Consider the following 26,385-nt stretch of genomic DNA (forward strand, 5'->3'; position numbering starts at 1 on the left):
GACTGCTCTTTAGAAGGCCAGATCCTGAAGTTGAAACTCAAATATTTTGGCCACCTAATGAGAAGGAAGGACTCACTGGAGAAGAGCCTAATGCTGGGAAAGATTGAGGGCAATAGAAGAAGGGGACGACAGAGAATGAGGTGGCTGGATGGAGTCACTGAAGCAGTAGGCGTGAGCTTAAATGGATTCCAGAAGATGGTAGAGGACAGGAAGGCCTGGAGGAACATTGTCCGTGGGGTTGAGATGGGTCGGACACGACTTCGCAGCTAACAACAACAACAACAACAACAACATTAGTTTATTAATTTCATTTCTCATTTAAAAAAAGTGTAACTAAAACCCCATTTATTTTGAAAGTACAAATCTTAAAATTTGCAATATTTATCATATTTTAGTTTTGCACCCAGTTTAGTCCCAGCTAAACATGCTTCAAATTTTGCATCCATTTCTTTGCTTTGAGCTTCAGTGAACAAAGTTCTCCAATCGCCCACTTCACCTGTACAAGATCAATGAGAAAAGAATTATTTATGTTGTCATCTATAAAAGTTCAAAATTTTGAAACATCTTTGGAATTTGGAATCATGCACAATTTATATGCTTTGTAATGTATCCATACACAATTCTATAGTACTCAGAAATAAGACCTGTTGAATTTAATGGATATTCCAAATAGTAAAGCTTTATAGCCTAAGACACTTGAGAATAAACCAAATGAGATGATGGGGTAATTAAAGTCCAAAACATTTGAAGGGTGTTAGGTTGCCTCTGTGGTAGCAGAATTCATGACTATATCTGTTTATTTAAAAAATGAAATAGACAGATTAGATCAGGTTTATATTTTACATACGATGATAAAAGTAAAAAGACATTGCTGGTCTTTTAAAGTGTTTCTGTTCCTCTATTCTGCACTGCAGCAGAACAACAAAACTTTGAAATAGGCCCTCAATACAGCACATCATAAACCTTAGTTTTGATTCTAATAATAATTATCTCCACTAGAGGACATGGGTGTTCTTTGAAGAAACAGCTTCTTAACAGCAGCTGTCTTGAAAGCTGAGGTAAATAATACCTTTTCTGAGAATAACAGAAGCAAAGTGACCAATAACTTCCGGATATTTGCTGCACATTGCTTGAAAAGTAACATTATCTGCAACAGACTTAATCATCTCATCAGAGAGAGGGAATTGATAAAAGTCAGCAATTTGTTTGATTCCTTCCAGAAGGTTCTGCAAAATAGTACAATCAATTATTTCACCTCTAGAAACATTTAAAATGCAGATAGTCTTCATTTAATAATAATAATTTGTACCCAGAACTCAAGTTTGCCAAGCAATATGGTTGTTAAGGGAGACAAAACATGACTGTGACTTGGGATTTTATTGCCGGCTTCTTCATTAACTCTGTTTATTGGAAGCCAGCTGTGAAGCATGGAAAAAGGGATAATGTGATCATGGGACTTTGTGAAGGCTGTAAATACCCTCCAGTTGCAAAGTGCCTAAATCTCAATCACATGATGGTGGGGATGCTGTGATGGTCTTAAGTATGAGGACCAGTTGTAAAGTTACATTTTCAGCACCATAATCATGAATGGTCACTAAAAGGGACAGTTATTGACCATGGACTACCTGTATACTACTTTGATACCCAAGAATGGAATGAGTTAGAACAGTGTTCCTCAACATTGGCAAATGTAAAAAGCATGAACTTCAACTCACAGTATTCTCCAACCAGGCTGTAGAAAAGTACAGTACAGTATTATGGTGCATTAATGTCTTTATTAATGAGAGGAAGTAAATGATGTGCAGATGTGAAACTTATTATGTCCAAGGTTTCAGGGTTTATAGTACAAAGCTTTAATTTCTGAGGGTCACATTGCGCTGTTTATATTAAATATTTACATATATTTTTCATTTTTTCAAATCCAATTATTAATATGTACTTCAGTCTCATTAGCATTTATAGAGCCTGAATTAGGATTGCCCCTAACTGTAGAAACATCATTTATATTTTCATTTTAAAATATTTAACCCAAATAACTTTGATATCAAGTAGATTAAATAATGAAAATACACTTTATATTAATTATGAAGCTTTGCAACACAGAAAAGTCAAAGCATAGCACTGAGACCAAACAAGAAGAAGACTAGATTTTTATACTGCATTAAAAGTAAGTTTGTTTGTGGTTTAAGGGGGTTGAATAATTCTAGCCATTCATAAAGCATAATTTATGGATTAAGAAACCATGAAACCATGTTTAAGCAAATGTTGGCAAAGTATTATATGTCAAACCAGCCTAGCTCATTTCCCAGTCATCCTATGACACATACCGGTAGGATAGAAAAATGAAAGTCTTTCCCACTTGTGCCCTCATTGTCTCTAACCATTCCTGAAGCAGCTTAAAGTTGTCCTCACTGTTCCCCTAAAGCAATCAACAAAATGTGTAGTTTTACCCTGTATAGAGTCCGGCATGCTTCATCGACCATTCCATTAATGTTACAGGATCAGCCCTAACATCTATTGGCCACTTCTGGTAGATGCTGTCCTCCAGGGATATTCTAATTTGGATCTTTTAAGCTGGGTTCCCCATTTATCTATCCAAGCCAATTCCAGCTCATAAATCTGGATCCGTGTGAAGAGCAATTGTGGGAGCTAAAGCAGGAATGTCTGCAACTTTCATGATAGTGGTGAAAAAAATGGACATGCATCAGTGCTGGGATTCAGATATGTGAACAACCAGTTCCCTGTGTGGATGCCACTTCCGGAAGTCTGTTCTGGGCCTGGGCAACAAAAAATTGCCAATCTGGTACGAACTGGCTGAATACCACCACTGACATGCATATATGATGATATCATTGTGCAAACTTCATCCTTTTGTACTTGTATCCTAACAATAGGCACAAGTCATAGGATTTGCATCAAGATATTATAATGCACTTTTTTGTCACTTGCTCCTTTCTTGCCCCTCCCCATAGATGCCTATTTGCACATATAGAAGTTGCCTGTATTGGGGAATGCTGGAGAAGGTTTCCTCCATAGCTACAGGCTACAGAAAAATGAATGTCTAATACAAATATTTTAATTTCTAAAAGACTTACTTCTTTCAATTCTTCATAAGTGATTATCATTATATTTTCTTCATCCATATGTTTGTCCCAAGCAAGAGCATGGTCAAAGTAGGAATTCCATGCCACTGAAATGAAATATACACAATCTCTATTTCACTATCTAATTAAGTTCCATACATGACAGAAGGAAAATGTACCAATCTCAGTCATATCAATTGGATTGGAACCAGATTTATCATGGCTATTTTAATCTGATTTCTACTGAAAGTACAGTCCATTGTGATACAGTACTGGCTCCAGGCTGATCTGCACAGGACACATTTTTATAATATGCAAACAAAATAAGCAAATCAAATGGATCATGTGATGAAATTTAACTAAGTTTGTTCTAATTCACTTAGTGATAAATTATTATAATCTGAATCATATCTTGGTAGCTCCATGCAGTGATATCATTCAAGAAAGTAATTTTTTATTGGATCACTTTTGTGCTATGTGAAAATTCTTTTATCACATTAAGGAGAGGGGGGAAAAATAATTTCCTCCAAAGTTGTGGAACAGTGTAATAATTTTATAGTAAGGCATGCTAGCCGTTTCCGACTCTAGGGGCCGGTGCTCATCTCCGTTTCAAAGCCGAAGAGCCAGCGCTTGTCCGAGGATGTCTCCGTGGTCATGTGGCCAGCATGACTAGACGCCAAAGGCGCATGGAACGCTGTTACCTTCCCACCGTAGAGGTCCCTATTTTTCTACTTGCATTTTTACGTGCTTTCGAACTGCTAGGTTGGCAGAAGCTGGGATGAGTAACAGGCGCTCACTCTGTTATGCGGCACTCGGGATTCGACCCGCCAAACTGCCGACCTTCTGATCGACAAGCTCAGTGTCCTAACCCACTGAGCCACCGCGTCCCAATTTTATAGTAGTCAATGCAAATAACATTTTAGCTAAAAATTAATCTGAAGATTATGCTTAGTAATTCCCTTCATAAAGAGTTAGAAAGATATGGGAAATGTTTTTTTTATTTTAAATTTCATATATTACTTCAATTTGTATGCAATTCCATTTCTAAATTCTGAGTTGCATATAAGTAATGAAGTAATAAATGAATTACATTCATTTTTTAAGATGAGGGATTCTTTAATTGTACTTATTCAGATCACTGAGTATAAAATTTCTTGCCTTCTGATCACAGGAAGAATTAGAAAGGCAGGCCAAAATTTGGAGTCAGCTCTTTTGCTGTCACCATCTTGTTGAAGAAACAAGTGGATGTACTATATATCATAAGCTGTGCCATGATGTAGTTTCTACAATGTTATTTATATACAAATTATCTTTGGAATGTTTTCCAAAGTAGTAAAAGTATACCTACTGCAAATATGCTCATTCATAGTTTTATTTATGTAACCAGGACTGCTACAGCAGTTTGCTTCTTATATACCATATGAATTAAATAAATTACCATTTTAAAGTTGCTCATGCATATTAGTTTTACTACTGGTATTAAAATGTATAGAAAGAACTAGCTTGAAATAAGAAATATGCTAAAACATAAATAACAGACAGCTTTTTGAAGTTCAAGTCCCAATAAAATATTTCCTTTGTATTAAAGAGAAAAAAAGTTATGTTCTGTGCAATCACTTAGATAGGACCACATTCAAATTTAATGGGAAATATTTTCAGGCAGAATTGTAGACGGGAGGCTTTGAGGATGTGAGGTTGGCCCTAGCACTCCTATGCTTTTGTCAGAGCCTAAAGAGCTGGCTCTGCCAGTTGGCCTGGGGCACCAATGGGGAAACAGCACATTGGAGATGGTTGATTGAGTAGGTCAACAGAACCCACCTCCCTCCCCACTTCCTCCCCCACTCTCTTCACATGCCCTTATATTTTAATCTTTGGTTTTAATTTATTTATGTTTAATGTAAAAAATTTTTTACCCTAAGTCACCCAGAATTACCTTATGGTAGGATGGCAACCAACATATTTTATAAATAAATAAAGATAACATACCTTCACCATTCATAAACTTTTGAAAGAAATCATCCCAGGAACTGGCATTAGGAAGCAAAGGATTTTTGTTGTAAAAATGATAATAGGATGTAGCTGTATCTTTGGGATTTCGAAATACCACCAGCATCTGTTTAAACAGAGAGATGATCATTAAATGTGACTTAAAAGAATTACCGGTATAAAGGGCCAGTAGATATTCGCAGTGTTTATATAATGAAACTAAGACATAAATCAGGGTTGTGTTTTCTATGCCAAAATTTGCATTTGGCCTTTGAATGGTGGCATACCAAGAATCACACCCTAAACAGTTATATATGGGGCCAAGACAAAAACAATTTATTTGAAGTTAATTGTAAATGTTGTTGTTGTTAGCTGCGAAGTCGTGTCCGACTCATCGCGACCCTATGGACAACATTCCTCCAGGCCTTCCTGTCTTCTACCATCTTCTGGAGTCCATTTAAGCTCACGCCTGCTGCTTCAGTGACTCCATCCAGTCACCTCATTCTCTGTCGTCCCCTTCTTCTATTGCCCTCGATCTTTCCCAGCATTAGGCTCTTCTCCAGTGAGTCCTTCCTTCTTATTAGGTGGCCAAAGTATTTGAGTTTTAGCTTCAGGATCTGGCCTTCTAAAGAGCAGTCAGGATTGATCTCCTCTAGGACTGACCGGTTTGATCGCCTTGCAGTCCAAGGGACTCGCAGGAGTCTTCTCCAGCACCATAGTTCAAAGGCCTCAATTCTTTGGCGCTCAGCCTTTCTTATGGTCCAACTTTCACTGCCATACATTGCAACTGGGAAGACCATAGCCTTGACTATACGCACTTTTGTTGACAGGGTGATGTCTCTGCTTTTTAGTGTGCTGTCTAGATTTGCCATGGCTTTCCTTCCCAGGAGCAAGCGTCTTTTAATTTCTTGGCTACAGTCCCCATCTGCAGTGATCTTGGAGCCCAGGAAAACAAAATCTGCCACTACCTCCATTTCTTCCCCATCTATTTGCCAGGAATTGAGAGGGCCAGATGCCATGATCTTGGTTTTCTTAATGTTAAGTTTCAACCCAAGTTTTGCACTCTCCTTCTTCACCCGCAACAAGAGGCTCTTTAGTTCTTCTTCACTTTCTGCCATTAGAGTGGTATCATCTGCGTATCTTAGGTTGTTGATATTTCTTCCAGCAATCTTAATTCCAACTTTTGATTCATCTAGCCCTGCCTTTCTCATGATGTGCTCTGCATATAAGTTAAATAGGCAGGGCGACAGTATACAGCCTTGCCGGACTCCTTTCCCAATTTTGAACCAATCAGTGGTTCCGTGTCCAGTTCTCACTGTTGCTTCTTGACCCGCATATAGGTTTCTCAAGAGACAAATAAGATGGTCTGGTACTCCCATCTCTTTAAGAACTTGCCACAGTTTGTTATGATCCACACAATCAAAGGCTTTAGCATAGTCAATGAAGCAGAAGTAGATGTTTTTCTGGAACTCCCTAGCTTTCTCCATGATCCAGCGTATGTTAGCAATTTGATCTCTAGTTCCTCTGCCTCTTCGAAATCCTGCCTGTACTTCTGGTAGTTCTCGATCCACATACTGCTGAAGTCTAGCTTGTAGGATTTTAAGCATGACTTTACTAGCATGAGAAATGAGTGCAATGGTGCGATAGTTTGAACATTCTTTGGCACTGCCTTTCTTTGGAATTGGAATGTAAACTGATCTTTTCCAATCCTGTGGCCACTGTTGAGTTTTCCAAATTTGCTGGCAAATTGAGTGTAGCACTTTTACTGCACTGTCTTTTAAGATTTTGAATAGCTCAGCTGGAATACTGTCACCTCCACTAGCTTTGTTGTTGCTCAGCTTTTCTAAGGCCCACTTCACTTCACATTCTAGGATGTCTGGCTCGAGGTCAGTGACCACCTCATTGTGATTATCTGGGATGTTAAGCTCATTCTTGTATAGTTCTTCTGTGTAATTTTGCCACCTCTTCTTAATCTCTTCTGCCTCTGTTAGGTCCCTGCCATTTTGGTCCTTTATCATGCCCATTTTTGCATGGAATGTTCCCTTCATCTCTCCAATTTTCTTGAAAAGATCTCTGGTCCTCCCTATTCTATTGTTTTCTTCTATTTCTTTGCACTGTTCATTTAAGAAGGCATTCTTATCTCTTCTAGCTATTCTCTGGAATTCTGCATTCAACTGGGCATATCTATGTTTTTCTCCCTTGCCTTTCGCTTTCCTCCTTTCCTCAGCTATTTGCAAAGCTTCCTCAGACAGCCATTTTGCTTTCTTGCATTTCTTTTTCTTTGGGATGGTTTTGGTTGCTACCTGTTGTACAATGTCGCGAACCTCTGTCCATAGTTCTTCAGGCACTCTGTCTATCAGATCTAATTCCTTAAATCTATTTGTCACCTCTACTGTATATTCAACAGGGATATGATTTAATTCATACCTGAGTGGCCTAGTGCTTTTCCCTACTTTCTTCAGTTTAAGCCTAAACTTTGCAAGGAGAAGCTCATGGTCTGAGCCACAGTCAGCTCCTGGTCTTGTTTTTACCGACTGTATAGAGCTTTTCCATCTTTGGCTGCAGAGCATATAGTCAATCTGATTTCTGTGTTGACCGTCTGGTGATGTCCATGTGTAGAGCCGTCTCTTGGGTTGTTGGAAAAGAGTGTTTGCTATGACCATCGTATTCTCTTGACAAAATTCTATCAGCCTGTGCCCTGCTTCATTTTGTACTCCAAGGCCAAACTTGCCTGTTATTCCAGTTATCTTTTGGCTTCCTACTTTAGCATTCCAATCCCCCATGATGATAAGGACATCATTTTTTGGTGTTACTTCTATAAGGTGCTGTAGGGCTTCATAGAACCGGTCAATTTCATCCTCTTCAGCACTGGTGGTTGGGGCATAGACTTGGACTACTGTGATATTGAATGGTTTCCCTTGGATTCGAACTGAGATCATTCTGTCATTTTGAGGATTGTATCCCAGTATTGATTTTCCTACTCTTTTATTGACTATGAAATTGTAAATGTAGGTACATGTAAATATAATCAAATATTTGTCTTGGCTTCAATTATTTTATTAAACTTCACAATATGTAGCAACATTTTAAGATATCAGAGCAATAGAGCCTTGGAGCCTCAGGACAGGCTTTTTTGATGTAAATGCAAATTCAGAGTGGGAGGTTGTTATAATGTGCAAGATTACCACCCCTTTACTCCCAGTAAGATTGAAGAGGTATTTCTATACTGCAAGGAAGACAGCTACATCAAGTTGCCTTAACAGGGAGATGGGCAGCATTTAAAATGAATGAATGAAAAAGAAAAAGAAAGAAAGAAAGAAAGAAAGAAAGAAAGAAAGAAAGAAAGAAAGAAAGAAAGAAAGAAAGAAAGAAAGAGAGAAAATGGGAACAGCAATATATGATACATATGTTGAGTATATGTCTCAATAACATTCTTAATTGAAGAAATCTTCAGAATTTCAATTACTTTGGATAAATATTGAAGAAAAAGATATGATTATTTATACTATGGTTTAATTCATAGATCATAATAGAAGCATTGCTTTTAACCATATTGAGGATATAGGGGAGCTAAATTTTTTGTGACCTTCAGAAATGTATAATATTCAGTATCTATTGAGATGCGACCAGGTAATTCTGTTGGACAATTGTACTTACAGTGAAATTGGTTCCCTACCTTCACTTTGTTGTCCAGAAAGGATTTTGGAATGTTATCATAATGGAGATGAGTTACATAATAACGGGGAGATGGTTGATCTTTCATTTTCTGAAACAAAACCAAAAGATGCTAAAATTCTGCTGAAGAATTTTGGGCTCAATTGTTGTCATAATTGTGGATTACCTGTTCAGTTTACTACAAACATAACTGCATTAGCAAGTCCACATTAGCTTCTTCATTATGTAGATGGTAATAATGACCACCCAAATCTCCTCTGTCCGTAACCCAAGTCTCCTGCCCTGCCCTCTGCTTTGGAGAGGCAGCTCAACTCGCATATTTCTTTTGCATACACAAAGCAATTCCACAAACATACCAAAACATAAAACCAGACTGGAGATTAGGCTGGTTAGTTAGAAGCACATTCTCTCAAAACCCATGGAATGGCTAAGTAAAATAAATTTGAAAGGCTTTTTTTTTTAAAAAAAAATTGCAACTCAATATCTCTGTCGGGTTTTCTGTTTCTTTGACCCTCATCTAGAACAGGCTCATAAATCCAAAGATTCTAACTCTATCAAAACAATGCAGTAATATATATTGGAGCTGTGCTGTAGATTGTCAAATAAAAATAAAATCGTCTTCAGGTCTGACTTCACTCCCTGATGACTTACATAAATGCATATATGCAGCTTTTTCTGGCTCACAACAATTTGGCATTTTCTTACACAAGAATATTTTTTCAAATCCTCAGTGTAGTTTGCAACCAGGACTCTAGGGCCCAACCAGTTAAACTCAGCTCTGGTGCTGCCATATGTTGATGCAGGATATATTATCCAGCTTATTTAGCCACTTATATTATTCTAGGCAAGATTGAATTCATACTGACCAGAAATTTTTCTGGGCCTCTAAATTCAAGCAATAAGTGGTGTCTTGGTAGTGATAACTCCTTATTATTTGAAATTGCAGTTACCATTTCAATTAGAATTTGAAATACCCAGTTGGTACCTACAAGAGAAAACAGGTGAGCTGCATTTAGATTACAGAATGCATTAACCTTATAACCACAAGCACAAACACAAACATGTTTTCTTGAACCCAGGGAAGCATCCCAACCACCACTGGACCATGACTGAAAAAATTCTAGAAAATTTAGACTTTAGCTTGTACATTTTGTGATGTGTTGACACTGGTTGGATATAATACTTAAAAGTTGGATATACCGTAATACTTAATACTTATTTATTTTTCGTAGAAAGTGAATAACTAGAAAGTGAATCTCAGGTTTGCTGTTTCACCCAAGATCCAGGTGACAAGCAGGCAGTGATCCTGATTTACACAGCCCATACTAGCTAGCGTTCAACCAATAGCACCAGTAGAGGCTGAGTCAGGTGCCCTCTTGGGGTTTGTAGGCATCTGTGCTCTTATTATTGCTCCATCCATCCATCCATCCATTTTACTGCATACAAATTTAATAAAATTATTATTATTATTTAAAAATTTATTCATAAAACATGAAACTCAGTCAACTGAACACTCATATTGACTGGCACTAATGGTTGACACGGGTTGCGGCCAGCATCCTAGGTATCAACCAGGTATCTCCTTAAAATGTAAGATGTTCCGAGTAGCGCAGTTTTTTGTAGCTTTGCTAGAGTTATTGTAGGAAGCTGCAATTTCTTGATGTATTTTGCAAACTTTTTGGACATAGTTCCCAGTGCCCCGATGACAATGGGTATCACTGTTACACGTTTCATTTATTATTAATGTTATTGTTGTTCCTGTTCTTCTTGTTGTTGTTGTTGGCTGCACTGTCGGCCAGACGTTTAGACTGGATTTGGCATTTTTATTCACCTATTGAGTCCTTCCCAAGAAGGCATCACCATCATCTCCTGGTGCTTTCAATACCTTCCTTATCGCTTTACGAAACGTCATCTTTTCTCTTTTCTTCCTTCCCTTGCCTCTTTTTCATAGGTCCTCTAAAGGTCAAAGGTGAGACAGCACCTTTGTTGATTCCTTTTTAAGCACATAGTGCTGAATTTTGGGAAGACCTCTAAGTCAGCAACTGGGATAAAATGTTCAAACAGCCTCAGTGCAAGATTGCAGTAGATTTACAGAACATATTAGGTGTGTCACAGGAGGTTATCTATAGTATCCTGACCCCACCATTTCCTCCACTTCCCAGTCCAACAGCAGCCTGAAGACGATCCACAACCATCCTTAAATCTGCCAACTTTAAAATGCTGAGAACAAAAGCAAAGAACCATTGCTTTAACTTGAGCTGGCCCAAATCTTGCTTCCCACTTCATGCAAAAGAAAAATTAAATTATTTGCATACAGGCTTTTGTTTCAGGCCTCAGTAGTAATCCTTCTGGTGTGGATCTGTCTCATTTTAGGTAAGAAAATAAATCCATTGAGGGACAACTGAGAAAAATATCCAACGGCTTCTTTGTCTCTTCAAAGAAGCCCAGGAGCCAAAGGCACGGAAAGGCAAAACTTCCTATAAACCCCATATTTCCTTGAGTTCTGGATGTTATCTAGAAACTGCATTTTGCCATCTTTGGAAGTTGTGTATCATTCAGAGGCAGTTCAGCTTTGTTGGAATGTGGTCAGTGACCAAAGTCTGAATTACTATGGCCAGGCTATCTCTGCACTATTCATAGTGACAGGAACAACTGAGAGTATTTTGGCTCCCTGTGGTACCAGTGGCAAGGAGCAATCCAGGAGTACTCTGGTCTGAATTCCTGCCTTTTCAACGCACAAGCTTCTCAATTCCTTCTAGTCATTCATCCAGTTCCAGGAGTTAGGGCCCAATATATACAAGCCTGTGTTATTTTTCCTTTATTTTTCCAATTTCTGCACTGCCTTCTTGCATATGACTCTGGGATCCAGCCAACCATATCCTCATTACAATGTCCAGCCCACAGAAAAGCTTTCTTTATTTTTTTTATTTTTTTTATTACATTTATATCCCGCCCTTCTCCGAAGACTCAGGGCGGCTTACAAGCGTTAGCAGTAGCCTTCATTCTATGTATATGCCTGCTTGTTAGGGCTTTCACACACACACCCAAGCGGCATTATTACAAAGTCAGCTTAATTGCCCCCAACAATCTGGGTCCTCATTTTACCTACCTCGGAAGGATGGAAGGCTGAGTCAACCTTGAGCCTGGTGGGATGCGAACCTGCACTAATTGCAGGCAGCTGGTGTTACTTAAGGAGGCATTAGCCCACTGCTCCACCAAGGCTTGTTTTCCCCCTCCCTTACCCAGTTTGAGTAGTTCTGTAAGGGGTAGAGCAATCTCAGCAAAAGAGGGAATGAATTGACGGTAGAAATTGGCAAACCCTAGGAAGCTTTGGAGCTGTTTGCGAGTCTTTGGGGGTTGCCATTCAATTATAGTTTTAACTTTGGCTGGGTCCATTTCGATGCCCTCGTCGGAAATTCTATAGCCAAGATAATCTAATCAGGTTTGGTGAAATTCACATTTCGACAATTTGACATAAAGTTTGGCATTTAATAGTTTCTTTAACACTTCTCTGACCAGTCTTATGTTATCAGTCATATTCGTACTGTATATCAGGATGTCATCAAGATACACCAGAACCCCTTTGTGTGTAGGACCTCATTTATCAACTGCATAAATATGACTGGGGCCCCCTGCAGTCCAAATGGCATGACTTTGAATTGGTAGCTTCCCAAGGGGCAGTTGAAGGCCGTTTTCCACTCATCCCCCTCCTTTATTCTTACCCGGTAATATGCTTCTTTCAGGTCTAACTTGGTGAAGATGCTCCCCTTCTCCAGGTGGGTTAGTAAGTCTTTCAGGAGGGGGAGAGGGTATTTATTTTCCACACTCATGGCGCTTAGGCCTTTATAGTCCATGCAGAGACGTAGAAACCATTCTTTTTTCTCTTTAAACAACACAGGGGCTCCCACAGTAGACTTGGCCCGTTCAATGAATCCCCTCACTAGGTTTGTATTCACATATCGCTGCATCTCCTCAATTTCAAGGGGGGACATAGCGTACATTCTTGGTCGGGGGAGTTTGGCCCCTGGTAACAGTTCAATGGAACAATCATTGTGGCGGTGAGGAGGCAAGGTATCGCATTCTTTCTCACTAAACACCTCCGCTAGGTCCTGGTACTCGCTGGGGATGAGCAGCTCACCAGGTGGCTGTAGGGCAGCCATGTGCGCTTGCTCATTGGGTGGGCTAAAATCCCCTGTAACATCTCTTGAATCAATGGGGGGATTGGGCCCTATGGGTAATCTCACAGTTCTCATTCCTTTTTCCCACCAGATAAATGGCTTCCATTTGTCTAGCCAGGCTAGTCCTAGGATCACAGTCTCAGACATCTTTGGAGCTACCAGGAAGTGAATAAACTCCCAGTGCTCGCCTATTTTCAGGCCTAAGGGCTCCGTTAATTGCGTGACTAAAGTCCCTCCCATTAGGGAGCCATTGGCTTGCTCAAACCTCACAGGTTTGGAGAGCGGCTTAGCCCGTATGCCCAGTCTTAAGGCACATGACAGGCTAATGATGCATCGGGAGCAGCCAGTAACGACTAGCACTTTCAGGTCTACTTGTGCCCCTGACTTAGGGATTATGAGTTCTTGATATAACTAGGGTAGGAATATTTGTTAAATTATTTCCTGGTAAATAATATTTTCCTAAAAATTAAATTTTGCATTCAACTAGGTGTAGTTAGCTTCAAACCAATTTTTTTTTTAAAAAAAGGATTGGGGCTTAAAAAAGGCATGCTTTTTTAAAAAAAGATCTGTATATAGATAGTCCTAACGAACAATTACAACTGAGACCAGAATTTCTGTTGCTAAGCAAGGTGATTGTTAAGCGAGATGTATCTGATTTTGCAACCATTTTTGCCGGAGTTGTTAAGTGAATCACTGTAGTTAAATATATAATGCAGCTGGCAAGCAAATCCAGCTTACCCCATTGACTTTGCATGTCACAAATGACAATCACAATCAATGTTGCAATTGTAAATACATGCAGATTGCCAAGCATCTGAACTTTGATAACATGACTGTGGGGATGCTGCAATCGTCATATGCATGAGGACCAGTTGCAAGTCACTTTTTTCTGTGCTATTATAACTGCAGTTACTAATCAATGTTTGCAAATCAAGGACTACCTCTATGGTGGTCCTTCTTAGCCAAACCCACCCCCCAAAATGATCAGCTAACGGGTTAAGACATCTCATCATAGGATCTAATTTTTGAAAATGCCATCCTCAAGCCTATTTACATTACTTTTGAGGGATGGGCACAAAAATAAAAGTATTTTTTTATTAATTCCATTTATATCCCGCCCTTCTCTGAAGACTCAGGGCGGCTTACAAGCTTAACAGAATATAACATGCAGCTTATGCAAATTATTCATGACTTCTAGGATCATAAAAAGCTGAGCAGTTTCACTTGGTGCCTAGCCATTGTCCAGCCTTCCCCAAACACATCCCTTCTAGATTTGTTTTTTGGATTGACAAAATGCTACCCTCCCACCATGTAGCTGAAGGAGATGAGAAAGAAAGAAAGAAAGAAAGAAAGAAAGAAAGAAAGAAAGAAAGAAAGAAAGAAAGAAAGAAAGAAAGAAAGAAAGAAAGAAAGAACGAAAGAGAAAGAAAGAAAGAAAGAAAGAAAGAAAGAAAGAAAGAAAGAAAGAAAGAAAGAAAGAAAGAAAGAAAGAAAGAAAGAAAGAAAGAAAGAAAGAAAGGAGATACTCACCACATTTGGGATAAGCAATGACCAGCATATCATCCTTTCTTGCTTCCATAGTTTCCAGTGCTTCAAAAGTTTCTGCACTACAAATGCGATTAGGATACAAAACGCCTTTGAAAGTTAAAAAAAGCTCTTCATTCTTGTTGTCTTTATTCTCATCAAAAATCTTATTCATTCGTTGTGCAAAACTTTCTTCAGCCATTCTTTTCTCTCGCCAGCAGTCTCTGCCTTGTCATGAATCCTTTCAAAAGGCAGCTGTAGTTTTATGCATTCAGTTCCTTAACTGGCCCCTTTCTCTTGCTCAATAAAGAAAAAAGTGCTGAGAAAACAGTCATGAATCAGTAGTCTTCGCACGCTACATCCTGGTGTGTATTGATTACATAACTGCTTTGGGAGTACACATTAGTTAACCTGTAGTAGAAGAGCAGAACTTTCTTCCAAGAAGAAAATAAATCATTTGAGGAAGATTGTAATGCCAGAAGCCAAACTGAGTGCAAAGTAATCAGCCTGAAACTCTACCAATTGATTAAAATAAAAGGTTTCTTCTTTCTTTAATGGAAGGACTCTATGGAACTTTTTTTTCTGTCAACTCAATAATATGAATATTAAAATTCTGTATCTGCTTTTGAAATTGAGTATGTAACACAATATGAAAAACACAGCGAGTTTAGATTGATGAGAAGTTGTAGAGGAGTTTGTAGCACAAACCTATACGCATTTACTTGATTGTAAATCAGTGTTCAGTGAACATTGTGCCCCAGTAATTTAGCATATTTTCCTGAAAATGTATGAGTTTGTGTGTGGGACCAAGCCTAATTATGTTGAGCTGAAGGCAAAGGTATATCATCTCTGAAATACATTTTTAAAAACATCTTATTTAGAATTACAGCTACGTATGTTAGTAATAACACTCAGCTATATAATCTTTTTTTAAAAAAAACCTATAAATATTGTCTCAGAATTTGCATCTATAAATGAGAATTAGAGCTCCAGTTGCACATCCAGGTAGTCCTCATTAAAGACTGGTCACTTAGCAACATTCAAAGTTATGGAGGATCCCCCCAAAGCTACTTATGACCTGGTTCTAAAGTTATGGCCGCTGCAGCACTCCCACAGTTGTTTGCCCTTTCTGACAGGGATACTGCCAGACTGCCCTCCCATCTCTATACCATTGCCCCCAGCCTCAGGCCTGCTTCCCATCCCACCAGGCCCACATCCTCCTCCTTACTTACTTACTTACTTTTTAAAGATCTCTAGAGCTCGGGTTATGGAAACAAAATAGATTGCTTGTTGTGTAGCTATGTAGTGCAATTCTGGAAGCAGCCGCCATATTCTTGAACGGCCACTCTGAATTGTTGTCACTTGGGAAATGATGACCGCTTCTGGAATTGCACTGTATGGCCAAGCAATTAAACAATCATTTCTGCTTCCCTAATGTGGTCTGAAGGGACGCGGTGGCTCAGTGGGTTAGGACGCTGAGCTTGTCGATCGGAAGGTCGGCAGTTTGGCGGGTCGAATCCCGAGTGCCGCGTAGCAGAGTGAGCGCCTGTTACTCGTCCCAGCTTCTGCCAACCTAGCAGTTCGAAAGCATGTAAAAATGCAAGTAGAAAAATAGGGACCACTACGGTGGGAAGGTAACAGCGTTCCGTGCGCCTTTGGCGTCTAGTCATGCCGGCCACATGACCACGGAGATGTCCTCGGACAAGCGCTGGCTCTTCGGCTATGAAACGGAGATGAGCACCGGCCCCTAGAGTCGGAAACGACTAGCACACATGTGCGGGGGAACCTTTACCTTTTACCTTTAATGTGGTCTGAGCAATGCTACAGAAAGCTCTGTAGCTCTTCAAAGGGGAAGTGTGTGATGGGTGATGGAAGGTGGGGAGGAAGCCCAATCTTTGCGGAGAACCAGTGGGGGAGAAAAGGTCTATAAGAACTCAGGGGGCAGAAAGCAGGCTCAAAAGCTATGGAGACCCCTGAAGGGCAGGAAGTGAAGGATGGGGTGTCTTGGGGGTGGGGGACACCTTAGAAGGCCTTGGGTAGGCAGGCCTGGGCCTATGCTAGGTCACCCTGGGCATCCTGCACTCATGTAGATTTAAGGTGCTGGTACTTACCTTTAAAGCCCTACATGGCTTAGGCCCGGGATACTTGCAGGACCATCTGCTGCCGGGAACGACTTCCCATCGCCCAGTGCGCTCACAGAGAGGGCGTCCTCAGGGTACCGTCGGCTAGACAATGTCGGCTGGCGACCCCCAGGGGGAGGGCCTTCTCTGTGGGAGCACCAGCCCTATGGAACCAGCTCCCCCCTGAGCTTCGGATGGCCCCAGATCTCCGGTCCTTTCGCCGCGGCCTCAGAACACTCCTTTTCCATCAGGCTGACCTGGACTGACAGGGATTTTAATTATGTTTTTAATTTTTAACTTATTTTAATTTTAATTTTAATTTATTCTAGAGGGGCCATTAATTTAATTTTCTTTTAACTTCTGTATTATTGTATTTTATTGTTGTTAGCCGCCCTGAGTCCTTCGGGAGATAGGGCGGCATATAAGTCCCAATAATAAATAATAATAAATAAATAAATGTAGTACTCTGTGCTCTGATTAATGAGCCATGTGATTGTTCCATGACCACATCAGGAAGTGGAGTTCATTAAGCTAGGCCATCTCACTTAACGGCTGTCACCACTTGCAACCATAATGGGCAGGCTCCTTTAAGATCCTAAATTGAGGGCTACTTGTAGAACATAATATATATACCAGCTCATTGGGGCTTCTTTCCAGGTAATTTCTTTTTAAAAAGTGGTAGCAATATAAAACTAGTATAAAACTTATCTCCAACAACAGTTGCAAACTAATGTGAGTGCTTTGTCTTATAGTCACTGATTTGGATGATACTTCCCTTTTTTAATATTGCATCATTCAGATTAACAGTAAATGTCGTGGAGAATCAATCTTAGTCTTGATGCAAGTTTCACTCAGCCTAAGGCAGGTCAAAGAGACACTTTAATCACTGCCTAACATTCCTCAAAGAGCTATTTAGAAATAGGTACTGGCTGAAAAGTTACAGCACGATTACATCATCATGAAATAACAATTTCTCCACTGTACAAGTGGAGTATGTAAGAAATATTTGGAGTAACTGTTATCAGTATTTTATTGCTTTCTGTACCTTGTTTTTATAGTTATGAAAACAAAGTAAATCCTTTATAGCACCAGCCAGACAGCAAAATCAAAACACTGTTGCTGTTATTTTGACAGTGTAATTAATACATATTAACGCTGATGAAGGCCTGCATTTCAATTTTATTGAGTCTTCTCAATTGTATTAAAAATGATCAAATGAAATAATAGCTTGTGTGTGATTTTTAAGAAAATTAAAATACTGGGATAACAAGAGTTTCATCTTTATTGTAAGTTGGTTTCTTCTGAATTACAGTAAACCTCACTGGCCTCAAGGAACTTTATTCCTAGGCAGGAACTGTAATCGTCTTACAGGGAGGGCCTTCTTAGGGTACCGCTGGTGAAGGATTGCCGGCGGGTGACTCCCAGAGAGAGGGACTTCTCTGTGGGTGCGCCTGCCCTTTGGAACCAACTTCCGATGGAACTTAGGACTGCCTCCGACCTCCGCTCATTCTACCAGGACCTGAAAACTTGGCTCTTTGAGCTGTCGGGCCTAGACTGAGGGGTTTTAATTGGGTTTTAAATGTTTTAATTTTTAAACTTTGGGCTTTAAATTTAATTAATTGTTTTAAATTTTTTAACTTTTGTATGGTATGATTTTAATTGCCCTGTAAACCGCCCTGAGTCCTACGGGAATAGGGCGGTATATAAGTCAGAAAAATAAATAAATAAATAAATAAATAAATAAATAAATAAATAAATAAATAAATAAATAAATAAATAAATAAAAACTGTTGCTGCCAAAAAAAGATTACAACATACCATATGTTATTCTTAGCAAGAGGGAAATTCCCTATATCCCTCTCCTCAATCTATGCTAAGGGTCAGCTAACCTTCTTGTAACTAGTACTGTAGTATTTTATCATTAGATCACATTTACATTTTCAGTTCTATTTAGAACTGTAGAGTACAGAAAAAAAAACTTTAATGAAGGAATGCGCTCATTCAGTCTCATTCAGAGGAAAAAAAATGACTGTAATGAGAATGGCAAGGATGTGAGAGACTCAAGATAAGGCATTAAGACAACTTGGAAGTAATATGTTTTGAACAGAAGTCAAAGCCTAACATTCAATGTTTCCTGAAAGACCTTAATATAAGATTTATTTATTTATTTATTTGATTTGTATACCGCCCTTCTCCCTAAGGACTCAGGGCGGTGAACAGTGACATAAATAATAGAATGCACAAATACAGATATTGAAAACAAATTAAACCCTAATTTAGCCCACATGTAGAAGAGTTACCTTAAAATAATAATTACAACAGAACCCATCAGACCAGACCGGATTGCTTAAACAGATGTGTTTTTAAGTCGCGTCGGAAGGAGCGAAGGTCGGGAGCCATCCGGAGTTCAACCGGTAAACGGTTCCATAGGTCCGCCGCGCCCACAGAGAACGCCTTCCCCCTGGGAGCCACCAGACGGCATTCTCCGAACGGCGGCACCCTGAGGAGGCCCTCTCTGTGGGAGCGCACTGGACGGAGGGACGTTGATGCTGGCAGCAGGTGATTCCTAAGGTACTCCGGACCCATGCCATGTAGGGCTTTGAAAACCATTACCAGCACCTTGAATCTTACCCGGAGGACAACTGGGAGCCAATGCAGCTCACGGAGTAGAGGTGTAACATGGGAGTATCGGGAGACTCCCAACACAACTCTCGCGACTGCATTCTGTACCAGTTGGAGCCTCCGAGTGGTCTTCAAGGGCAGCCCCATGTAAAGAGCATTGCAGTAGTCTAAACGAGAGGTCACGAGTGCATGGGTGACCGTACGTAGGGCATCTCGGTCTAGATAGGGCCGTAATTGGTGCACCAGGCGAACCTGGGCAAAGGTTCCCCTAGTCACAGATGTTATGTGGTCTTCCAAGGAAAGCTGTGAGTCTAGGAGGACTCCCAAGTTGTGAGCCTTATCTGTGGGGGGTAATAACTCACCCCCTATAGAAAGAGATGGAATGTTCTGAGTATCCCGAGATGCAGGTACGTACAGCCACTCAGTCTTGTCAGGGTTGAGTTGAAGCCTGTTCTTCCCCATCCAGACCCGAACTGCTTCCAGGCAACGGGACATCACATCAAGGGCATCACTGAGGTGGTTTGGGGTCGAAATAAAAAGCTGGGTATCATCAGCATACTGGTGATACCCGACTCCAAAACCACGAATGATCTCACCTAGCGGTTTCATGTAGATGTTGAATAGGAGAGGCGAGAGGACCGATCCTTGAGGGACTCCACAAGTGAGAGGCCTCAAACTCGATCTCTGCCCTCCTGTTAATACCGACTGCGAACGTCCCATGAGATAGGAGGAGAACCACTGGAGAACCGTGCCTCCCACTCCCAATCCCCTGAGACGCTGCAGCAAGATACCATGGTCGATGGTATCAAAAGCCGCTGAGAGGTCTAGAAGAACTAGTACAGAGGAACAGCCTCTGTCTCGAGCTCTCCAGAGATCATTTATTAGTGCGACCAATGCCGTTTCTGTGCTGTGTCCGGGCCTGAAACCCGATTGGTACGGGTCTAGATAGTTAGTTTCCTCCAGAACCGAAGGGAGCTGATGTGCCACCACACTCTCAACAACCTTAGCAAGAAAGCGAAGGTTGGAGACCGAACGAAAGTTGTTTAATATAGTTGGGTCCAAGGTAGGTTTCTTGAGGAGGGGTCTCACCACCGCTTCTTTCAAGACGGAGGGGAAACAACCCTCACTCAGGGAGGCGGATATCACTGCCTGGAGCCAGGTTCGTGTTCCCTCTCGAGCTGAATAAACCAGCCAAGAAGGGAACGGATCTAATAAACAAGTGGTGGAGCTCAGCTTCTTCATAATTCTGTCCACTTCCTTTGGGGTCACAGGGTCGAACTCGTCCCATATAAGATCGACAAGATCACCCATGTTCTGATCGTTAGACTCTGCCCAGTCGGAGTCTAAACCGGTCCGAATCCGAGTGATTTTGTCCGATAGATGTTGGCAAAACTCCTCGGCACGACCCTGTAAGGGATCCTCCCTCACCTCTTGATTAAGGAGGGAGCGAGTTATCCTAAACAAGGTGGCCAGGCGGTTATCTGCGGATGCAATGAGTGTAGCGAAGTAATTGGACCTCGCTATCCTCATTGCTGCAAGATAAGATCTAGTAAAGGATCTTAGTCTTGATCGGTCGGATTCAGATCGGGTGGATCTCCAACGGCTCTCTAGGCCCCTTCTCCGACGCTTCATCTCCCGGAGCTCCATGGAAAACCATGGAGCGAACTGGGATCTGCATCGGGTCAGGGGCCACAAGGGAACAACTAGGTTAAGTGCATCCGTGGCAGCCTTTTCCCAGGCTTCCACTAAGGCATCAACCGAGCTGTGAGCAAAGGAGGCAGGTGGAGATCCCAGTGCTGCCTGGAACTTCTCAGGGTTCATTAAGCGCCTGGGACGGAACCATCTTGATGGTTCCACAACTCCACAACGAGGGGTGGCATAGTAGAAGACCAGTCTCAGGAGATGATGATCGGTCCATGACAGGGGTGTAATAATTGGGGAACCCCCACCAAGATCATCTAACCATCGCCTAGATAGAAAAACCAAATCAAGCATGTGGCCTCCTACATGAGTCGGTCCCTGAATTACTTGTATCAGGTCCATGGCCATCATGGAAACCATGAACTCTCAGGCTAACTCAGATGATCCTCCTAGGGATGGTAGATTGAAATCACCCAAAACTATAAACTTGGGGAATTCAACCACCAGCCCCAAGAGGATATCGAGAAGCTCAGGCAGGGCCGTTGATGTACGACTAGGCGGAATGTATATCAGTAGTAAGCCTAGCTGTGACCTAGGGCCACATCTTAGGAGGAGGGATTCACATCCGGTTATTTGGACGATGGTGGCCTCCTGAGGACAAAGAGTCTTTCTAATAAATACTGCCACTCCCCCACCTCTACCCTGAGTCCGAGGTCGGTGAAGCACTCGGAAGTCTGGTGGGCAGAGATCAACCAGAGGCACGCCACCTTCTGGGCCCAACCAGGTCTCCGTAATGCAAGCCAGGTCCGTATGCTCACTTTCAATCAGATCACGAATGAGAGGGGCCTTGTTGATTATGGACCTGGCATTCAAGTACACCAACCGGAGCTCAGGTAGCTGTTTATCTTTGCTCCCGGAGCCTTGGGAAGAAACCAGAGGGTTGGAGCGTCTCACCGCTTGTAGATAGCAGGGACGTAATCTCAGATGTCGATAGGGTTCTCTGTCTTTACACCTGCTGCCATTCCCCAACGTCATAGGAATAGGTAATCCTATGATCTGTTCTGGAGGTCCGGAGGCAACCAGCCTTAGCTCCCCCTCTGTGTGATCAATCACAGATCTGGTCTGAATAATAGTTGATGGAATTTCCCTTTTTTCTCTCCAATCATGAAAACCCTCCCCCCTCCCTAACCTTATAAAAAATTTAGCTAAAAAATTAACCAAGGGCCTCTTATTAGGTTTGTAACCGAGGCCCCTATACCTGCCCAGCCATCTCTCAGGGTCCCAACAATTGGGCCCTTCATCAAGAGGTAGATTGGAAAGTGAGGCGGGTTGCACCCAGGAAGGGGGGGAACCCCTAAGGGCGAATAAGGCAGTGATGGAGTAGTTGAGACGAGTCATTGATATTAAAGAAGTAAGTTCGCAGGAGGTGTCCTGTTTGCTAAACAATAATCATGTCCGTGTAAGCCGTTATTTACAAATGGGGATAGATGTTAGTAAGATGTTGAAGTATTAAGGGACTCAATATTAATTAATATTAGGTATTAAGTGACTCAATCATAGATGTTAAGCGTTCAGATGGTAAATCTAAGGGTCTCCAGCTCACTATTAACTTATTTCAAGGCTGCTGAAGCTGTTCCAGTTTCATAAGCAAGTCAGCGGGGATCGATTCAGGTCGGTAACGGCGCCCAACAGCTGATTTAGAGCGCCAGCTGATCAGCGATAGATCATAAGTCACCTGGTCAGATGGTAAATTTAAGAGTCCACAGGTAACTTTTAGCTAATTTCAGGGCTGACGAAGCTGTTCCAGTTCATATGTAGGTCATCGGGGATCGATTCAGGCCGGTAACGGCGCCCAACAGCTGATTTCGGGCGCTTGCTGATCAGCGGAAGACCACAAGTCAGCTGGCCAGATGGTAGATTTAAGGGTCCACAGGTAACTTTAGTTAATTTCAGGGTGCTGAAGTTGTTCCAGTCCCATATGTAAGTCAGCGGGGATCAATTTAGGCTGGTAATGGCACCCAACAGCTGATTCCGGCGCCAGCTGATCAGATGGATTACTACATTTTATATTAAGTAGATGTTTGTACCAGCAGGTCTGTTTCTTTCTAAATTTTGTATTCTGTCATGTTATGATTAATTGGGGAGACAATTGAAACAAACATCAAGATTATATTCATACATTTAATAAATAAATGCTTTGGCATATCACGAAACACAAATAAATATAAGCAACAATTTGTGTGTCTTTCCTTTAGAAATCATGCTGATTTTGAATACTGCTTCATATCACTCTGATTTCTGAATTTGAAGTGAGGGGTTGGAACTACATGCTTCCTCTGTATCTATGAGAGATTGTGGGAAAACAGGTAGTGAGGTTTTGAAGATTTATCTCAGTAGATGCATCTCAATCCAATTGCTAAGAGATATGAGAAAAACCATTTCAAAGAGACTTTTTGCCTCAAATAGCTTTCTCTAAGGCTGAACACTCCTCTTAAATTTTCCAAGATTTTGTATTTTCCTCAGACTAACATTAAAGTTACCTTCCTGAAATCCAATTGTTCTTGTTTCCTTGATCTTATCAGCCATCTGGGATTGACAGTAAAGTACCAGTGTGTTCATCTTCTTATTTCCCCTTTGAAGGCAATGAAAACACTCTGCTACTAAGCTTTCCTTCAAAATGATAAAGGATTTCAGACATGATAGCATTTGTCTCATGCATGTTTTATGTGCTTCTTGTTTCTCTTAAAAATTACTCCTAATGGCTCAATGTTTTTGCTTTGCCCCTCTTCCCCCCCAAAAAAGACACTGAACTAGGACAGGAGATACCATATCCCAGCCAAGGAAACTTCATGAAGTGATGTTGGACTAGTTCTTTTCTCACAACCCAACTTAGCCCCACAGAGTTGTTGTGATAATGTGAAAAGAGCCATCTGAAGCTCCTGTAGGAAAAGTGGGATATAAATCATTATTCATCATCAAAATAATTCTGATATTACTGCAATATGGAGTGCAGCTGACCATCTGAAAAATAAATACACTGTAAGGCTCCACCATATAAAATAAACTAGTAATATAACCAATTGAACTTCATGGGATTTACATTCAGTAACAATATACAGGATTGTGCTGCAAAATTACAAAATTCTATTACATTAATAAGACTCTTTGGGGTATTAATTAGTCAGGGCAAAGAAATGCATATCAAATTAGTAAATATCTTATAATTCCCCAAAGATTGTTTTAATTTTCAACCGTTATTTTCAACTGCCAAGGATCCTTCAAATAATACAGAATTTATAGAAGACTGAAATAACCTTGAGGACGTTACACAACAACTTTACGTCAGCTTAGCCCAGAACAACAGGGAATGACCAGGGAATGTTAGTTTGCCCCACCTTGACTTCTAGTCTAGTATAAGAAGGAAGGAGAGAAAAACTTTGTCAGGCTTTCTGTTATGTACATAGTTAATCAGCTTGGATTGGTTAATCCCACTGGCGGGAATCCCTGGACACCGGGTTGGGTGCCTGCGGCAAGGTGGGAGATTCCAGCCAGGGGGTTGGCCAGTGGCCAGCGGCTGCCGGGCATAAAAGCTACCCAGGTCTTGCCAACGCCATTCCTCCATGTGCAGTTCAATAAAGTAATTTAACCTGGATCCGTCTCCCTGTTATTGCCGCCGATCCGGACACAACAGTGGCGACGAAGGTGGGATTGCGGCGGAACAGTGGAGAAAAGGCGCGTAAGCAAGGAGCGCGCGGAGCGGGGAATTTGAATTGCCGTCAACCGCACAGCGAATTTCCAGCCCAGCGGCGCCGAATCGCGGAAGGCAGTAAGCATGGCTCAAGTCGGCTCGGTGAAGGAATTCGACCCCAGACACCCAGAGGACTGGGACGATTACGTCGGCCAGGTCGAGGGGTACATGTTGGTGAACGGCATAACCGATGACCGGAAGAAGGCTGCAGCACTCCTAACAATCAGCGGCACACCAGTCTACCGGGTCGCCGTGGGGTTGTGCCAACCGGCCGCCGTTGCCAGCGTGTCTTACACCAAACTCTTAGCAAAACTCAAGAAGCACTTCACCCCCAAGAGGTCGGAGCTCTTCTGGAGAAGGATTTTTGAGAAAAGAAACCAGAAGCCGGGCGAATCTATAACTGAATTTGTGGCCGCCGTAAGGGAAGCCGCACTCCGTTGTAAATACGACAATCTGGAAGTGCAAATTCGGGACAGAGTGGTCCTAGGGCTACGCGATGAACAATTACAAAACAGAATCATCACGAAGCCCACCGGAAACTTACAGGAAGTTCTGGACGAACTGCTCATGTACGAATCCACAGGGAAACGCGACCCCCCCCCACAACAGCAATGGCGCAGTGGGTGAAATCAACCAAGAGAGCCATGTGGACGGTGGGGAGGAGGACTACCCGTGGGAAACGGACATCGACGAGATCACCCGGAGAGTCGGAAAAATTCCAGCGAGGAACAACCGTTCGGAAGGCGCCGACCGCACCAGGAGACAACCACAACCTCAACTGCACAGACCACTGAGGGAGGGTCCGAACCGACAGAGAGACCCTGAAGCTAAGTGCGGAAGCTGTGGAGGCAACCACCCCCATGCAACCTGCAGGTTCCGCAACGCAAAGTGCCGGAACTGCGGAAAAACCGGCCACATTCAAATAATTTGCAGAGGCAGACCACGAGACAATCAACTCCACGACATCAATGCCTGGGCCACAGGTAAGGTAACCCCCCCCAAAAGTGGCAAAGAGACCCACAGGCCACAGGCACAGGGCAATAGCCGGGGGAAGGGGGTGGTCGTTAACCAGTTGTTAAGCCCTAAATTAAAAATCGAGGTCGTATTTGATGGCTGACGTATTTGATGGCTCCTTGGGGAAGTACAAGGGCCCCCCCATTAACTTTAACCTGGATCCAGCAGTAAGCCCCATCAGGCTTAAGGCCAGAAGGGTACCCTTTGCACTCAAACAAAAAATTGAGGCAGAGTTAGACAAACTAGTAGGCCAGGGAGTGCTGGAACCGGTAGAAGGGGGCCCCTGGGAGACACCCATCGTCACCCCCTTAAACCTAACGGGGACGTGAGGATTTGTGCCGACTATAAAGCGACACTAAACCGAGCGATGAAACAGCATGCTTACCCGGTCCCCACAGTGAAGCAGGTCCTCGCGACTTGGCGCAGGCGTATTTGCAACTCACTGTTTCCCGGGAAGCTGCAGACGCTCAGACGATAGTTACCCACAAGGGGGCGTTCCGAGTCCACCGTTTGCAATTCAGCATCGCTGCAGCTCCAGGCATCTTCCAAGAAGTGATGGAGAGGACCTTAAAGGGCATACTCCAGGTATGCCCTTACTTTGATGATGTGTTGATTGCAGGAAAAACCGAGGAAGACCTAGCAGAGAGACTGGAAAAGGTACTGGGGAAATTTAGAGCTGCAGGGCTTAAACTAAAAAAGGAAAAATGTTCCATTGGGGTAAAATCCACTGAATTTTTAGGATACAGGATTGATGCTCAAGGCATACATCCTACTGAGGGAAAAATTAAGGCAAT

General features: G+C 41.9%; 1 protein-coding gene across 1 annotated transcript; it reads right to left on the minus strand.

The window, feature by feature from the left end:
- Window positions 1–328: 328 nt before the first annotated feature.
- LOC308670143 (sulfotransferase 6B1-like) lies at window positions 329–14,838 on the minus strand. The gene is made up of 7 exons (XM_081331393.1): window positions 14,453–14,838; window positions 9,611–9,729; window positions 8,746–8,835; window positions 5,070–5,196; window positions 3,096–3,190; window positions 1,070–1,226; window positions 329–496 (listed from the first exon to the last, which is right to left on the minus strand). Exons 1-7 carry the CDS (start codon window positions 14,646–14,648, stop codon window positions 366–368), a joined length of 915 nt encoding a protein of 304 aa, XP_081187519.1. The 5' UTR covers window positions 14,649–14,838; the 3' UTR covers window positions 329–365.
- Between the last annotated feature and the right edge of the window lie 11,547 nt (window positions 14,839–26,385).

Source organism: Vipera berus, assembly GCF_964194415.1.
Source record: "Vipera berus genome assembly, chromosome: 1".
NCBI lineage: Eukaryota > Metazoa > Chordata > Lepidosauria > Squamata > Viperidae > Vipera > Vipera berus.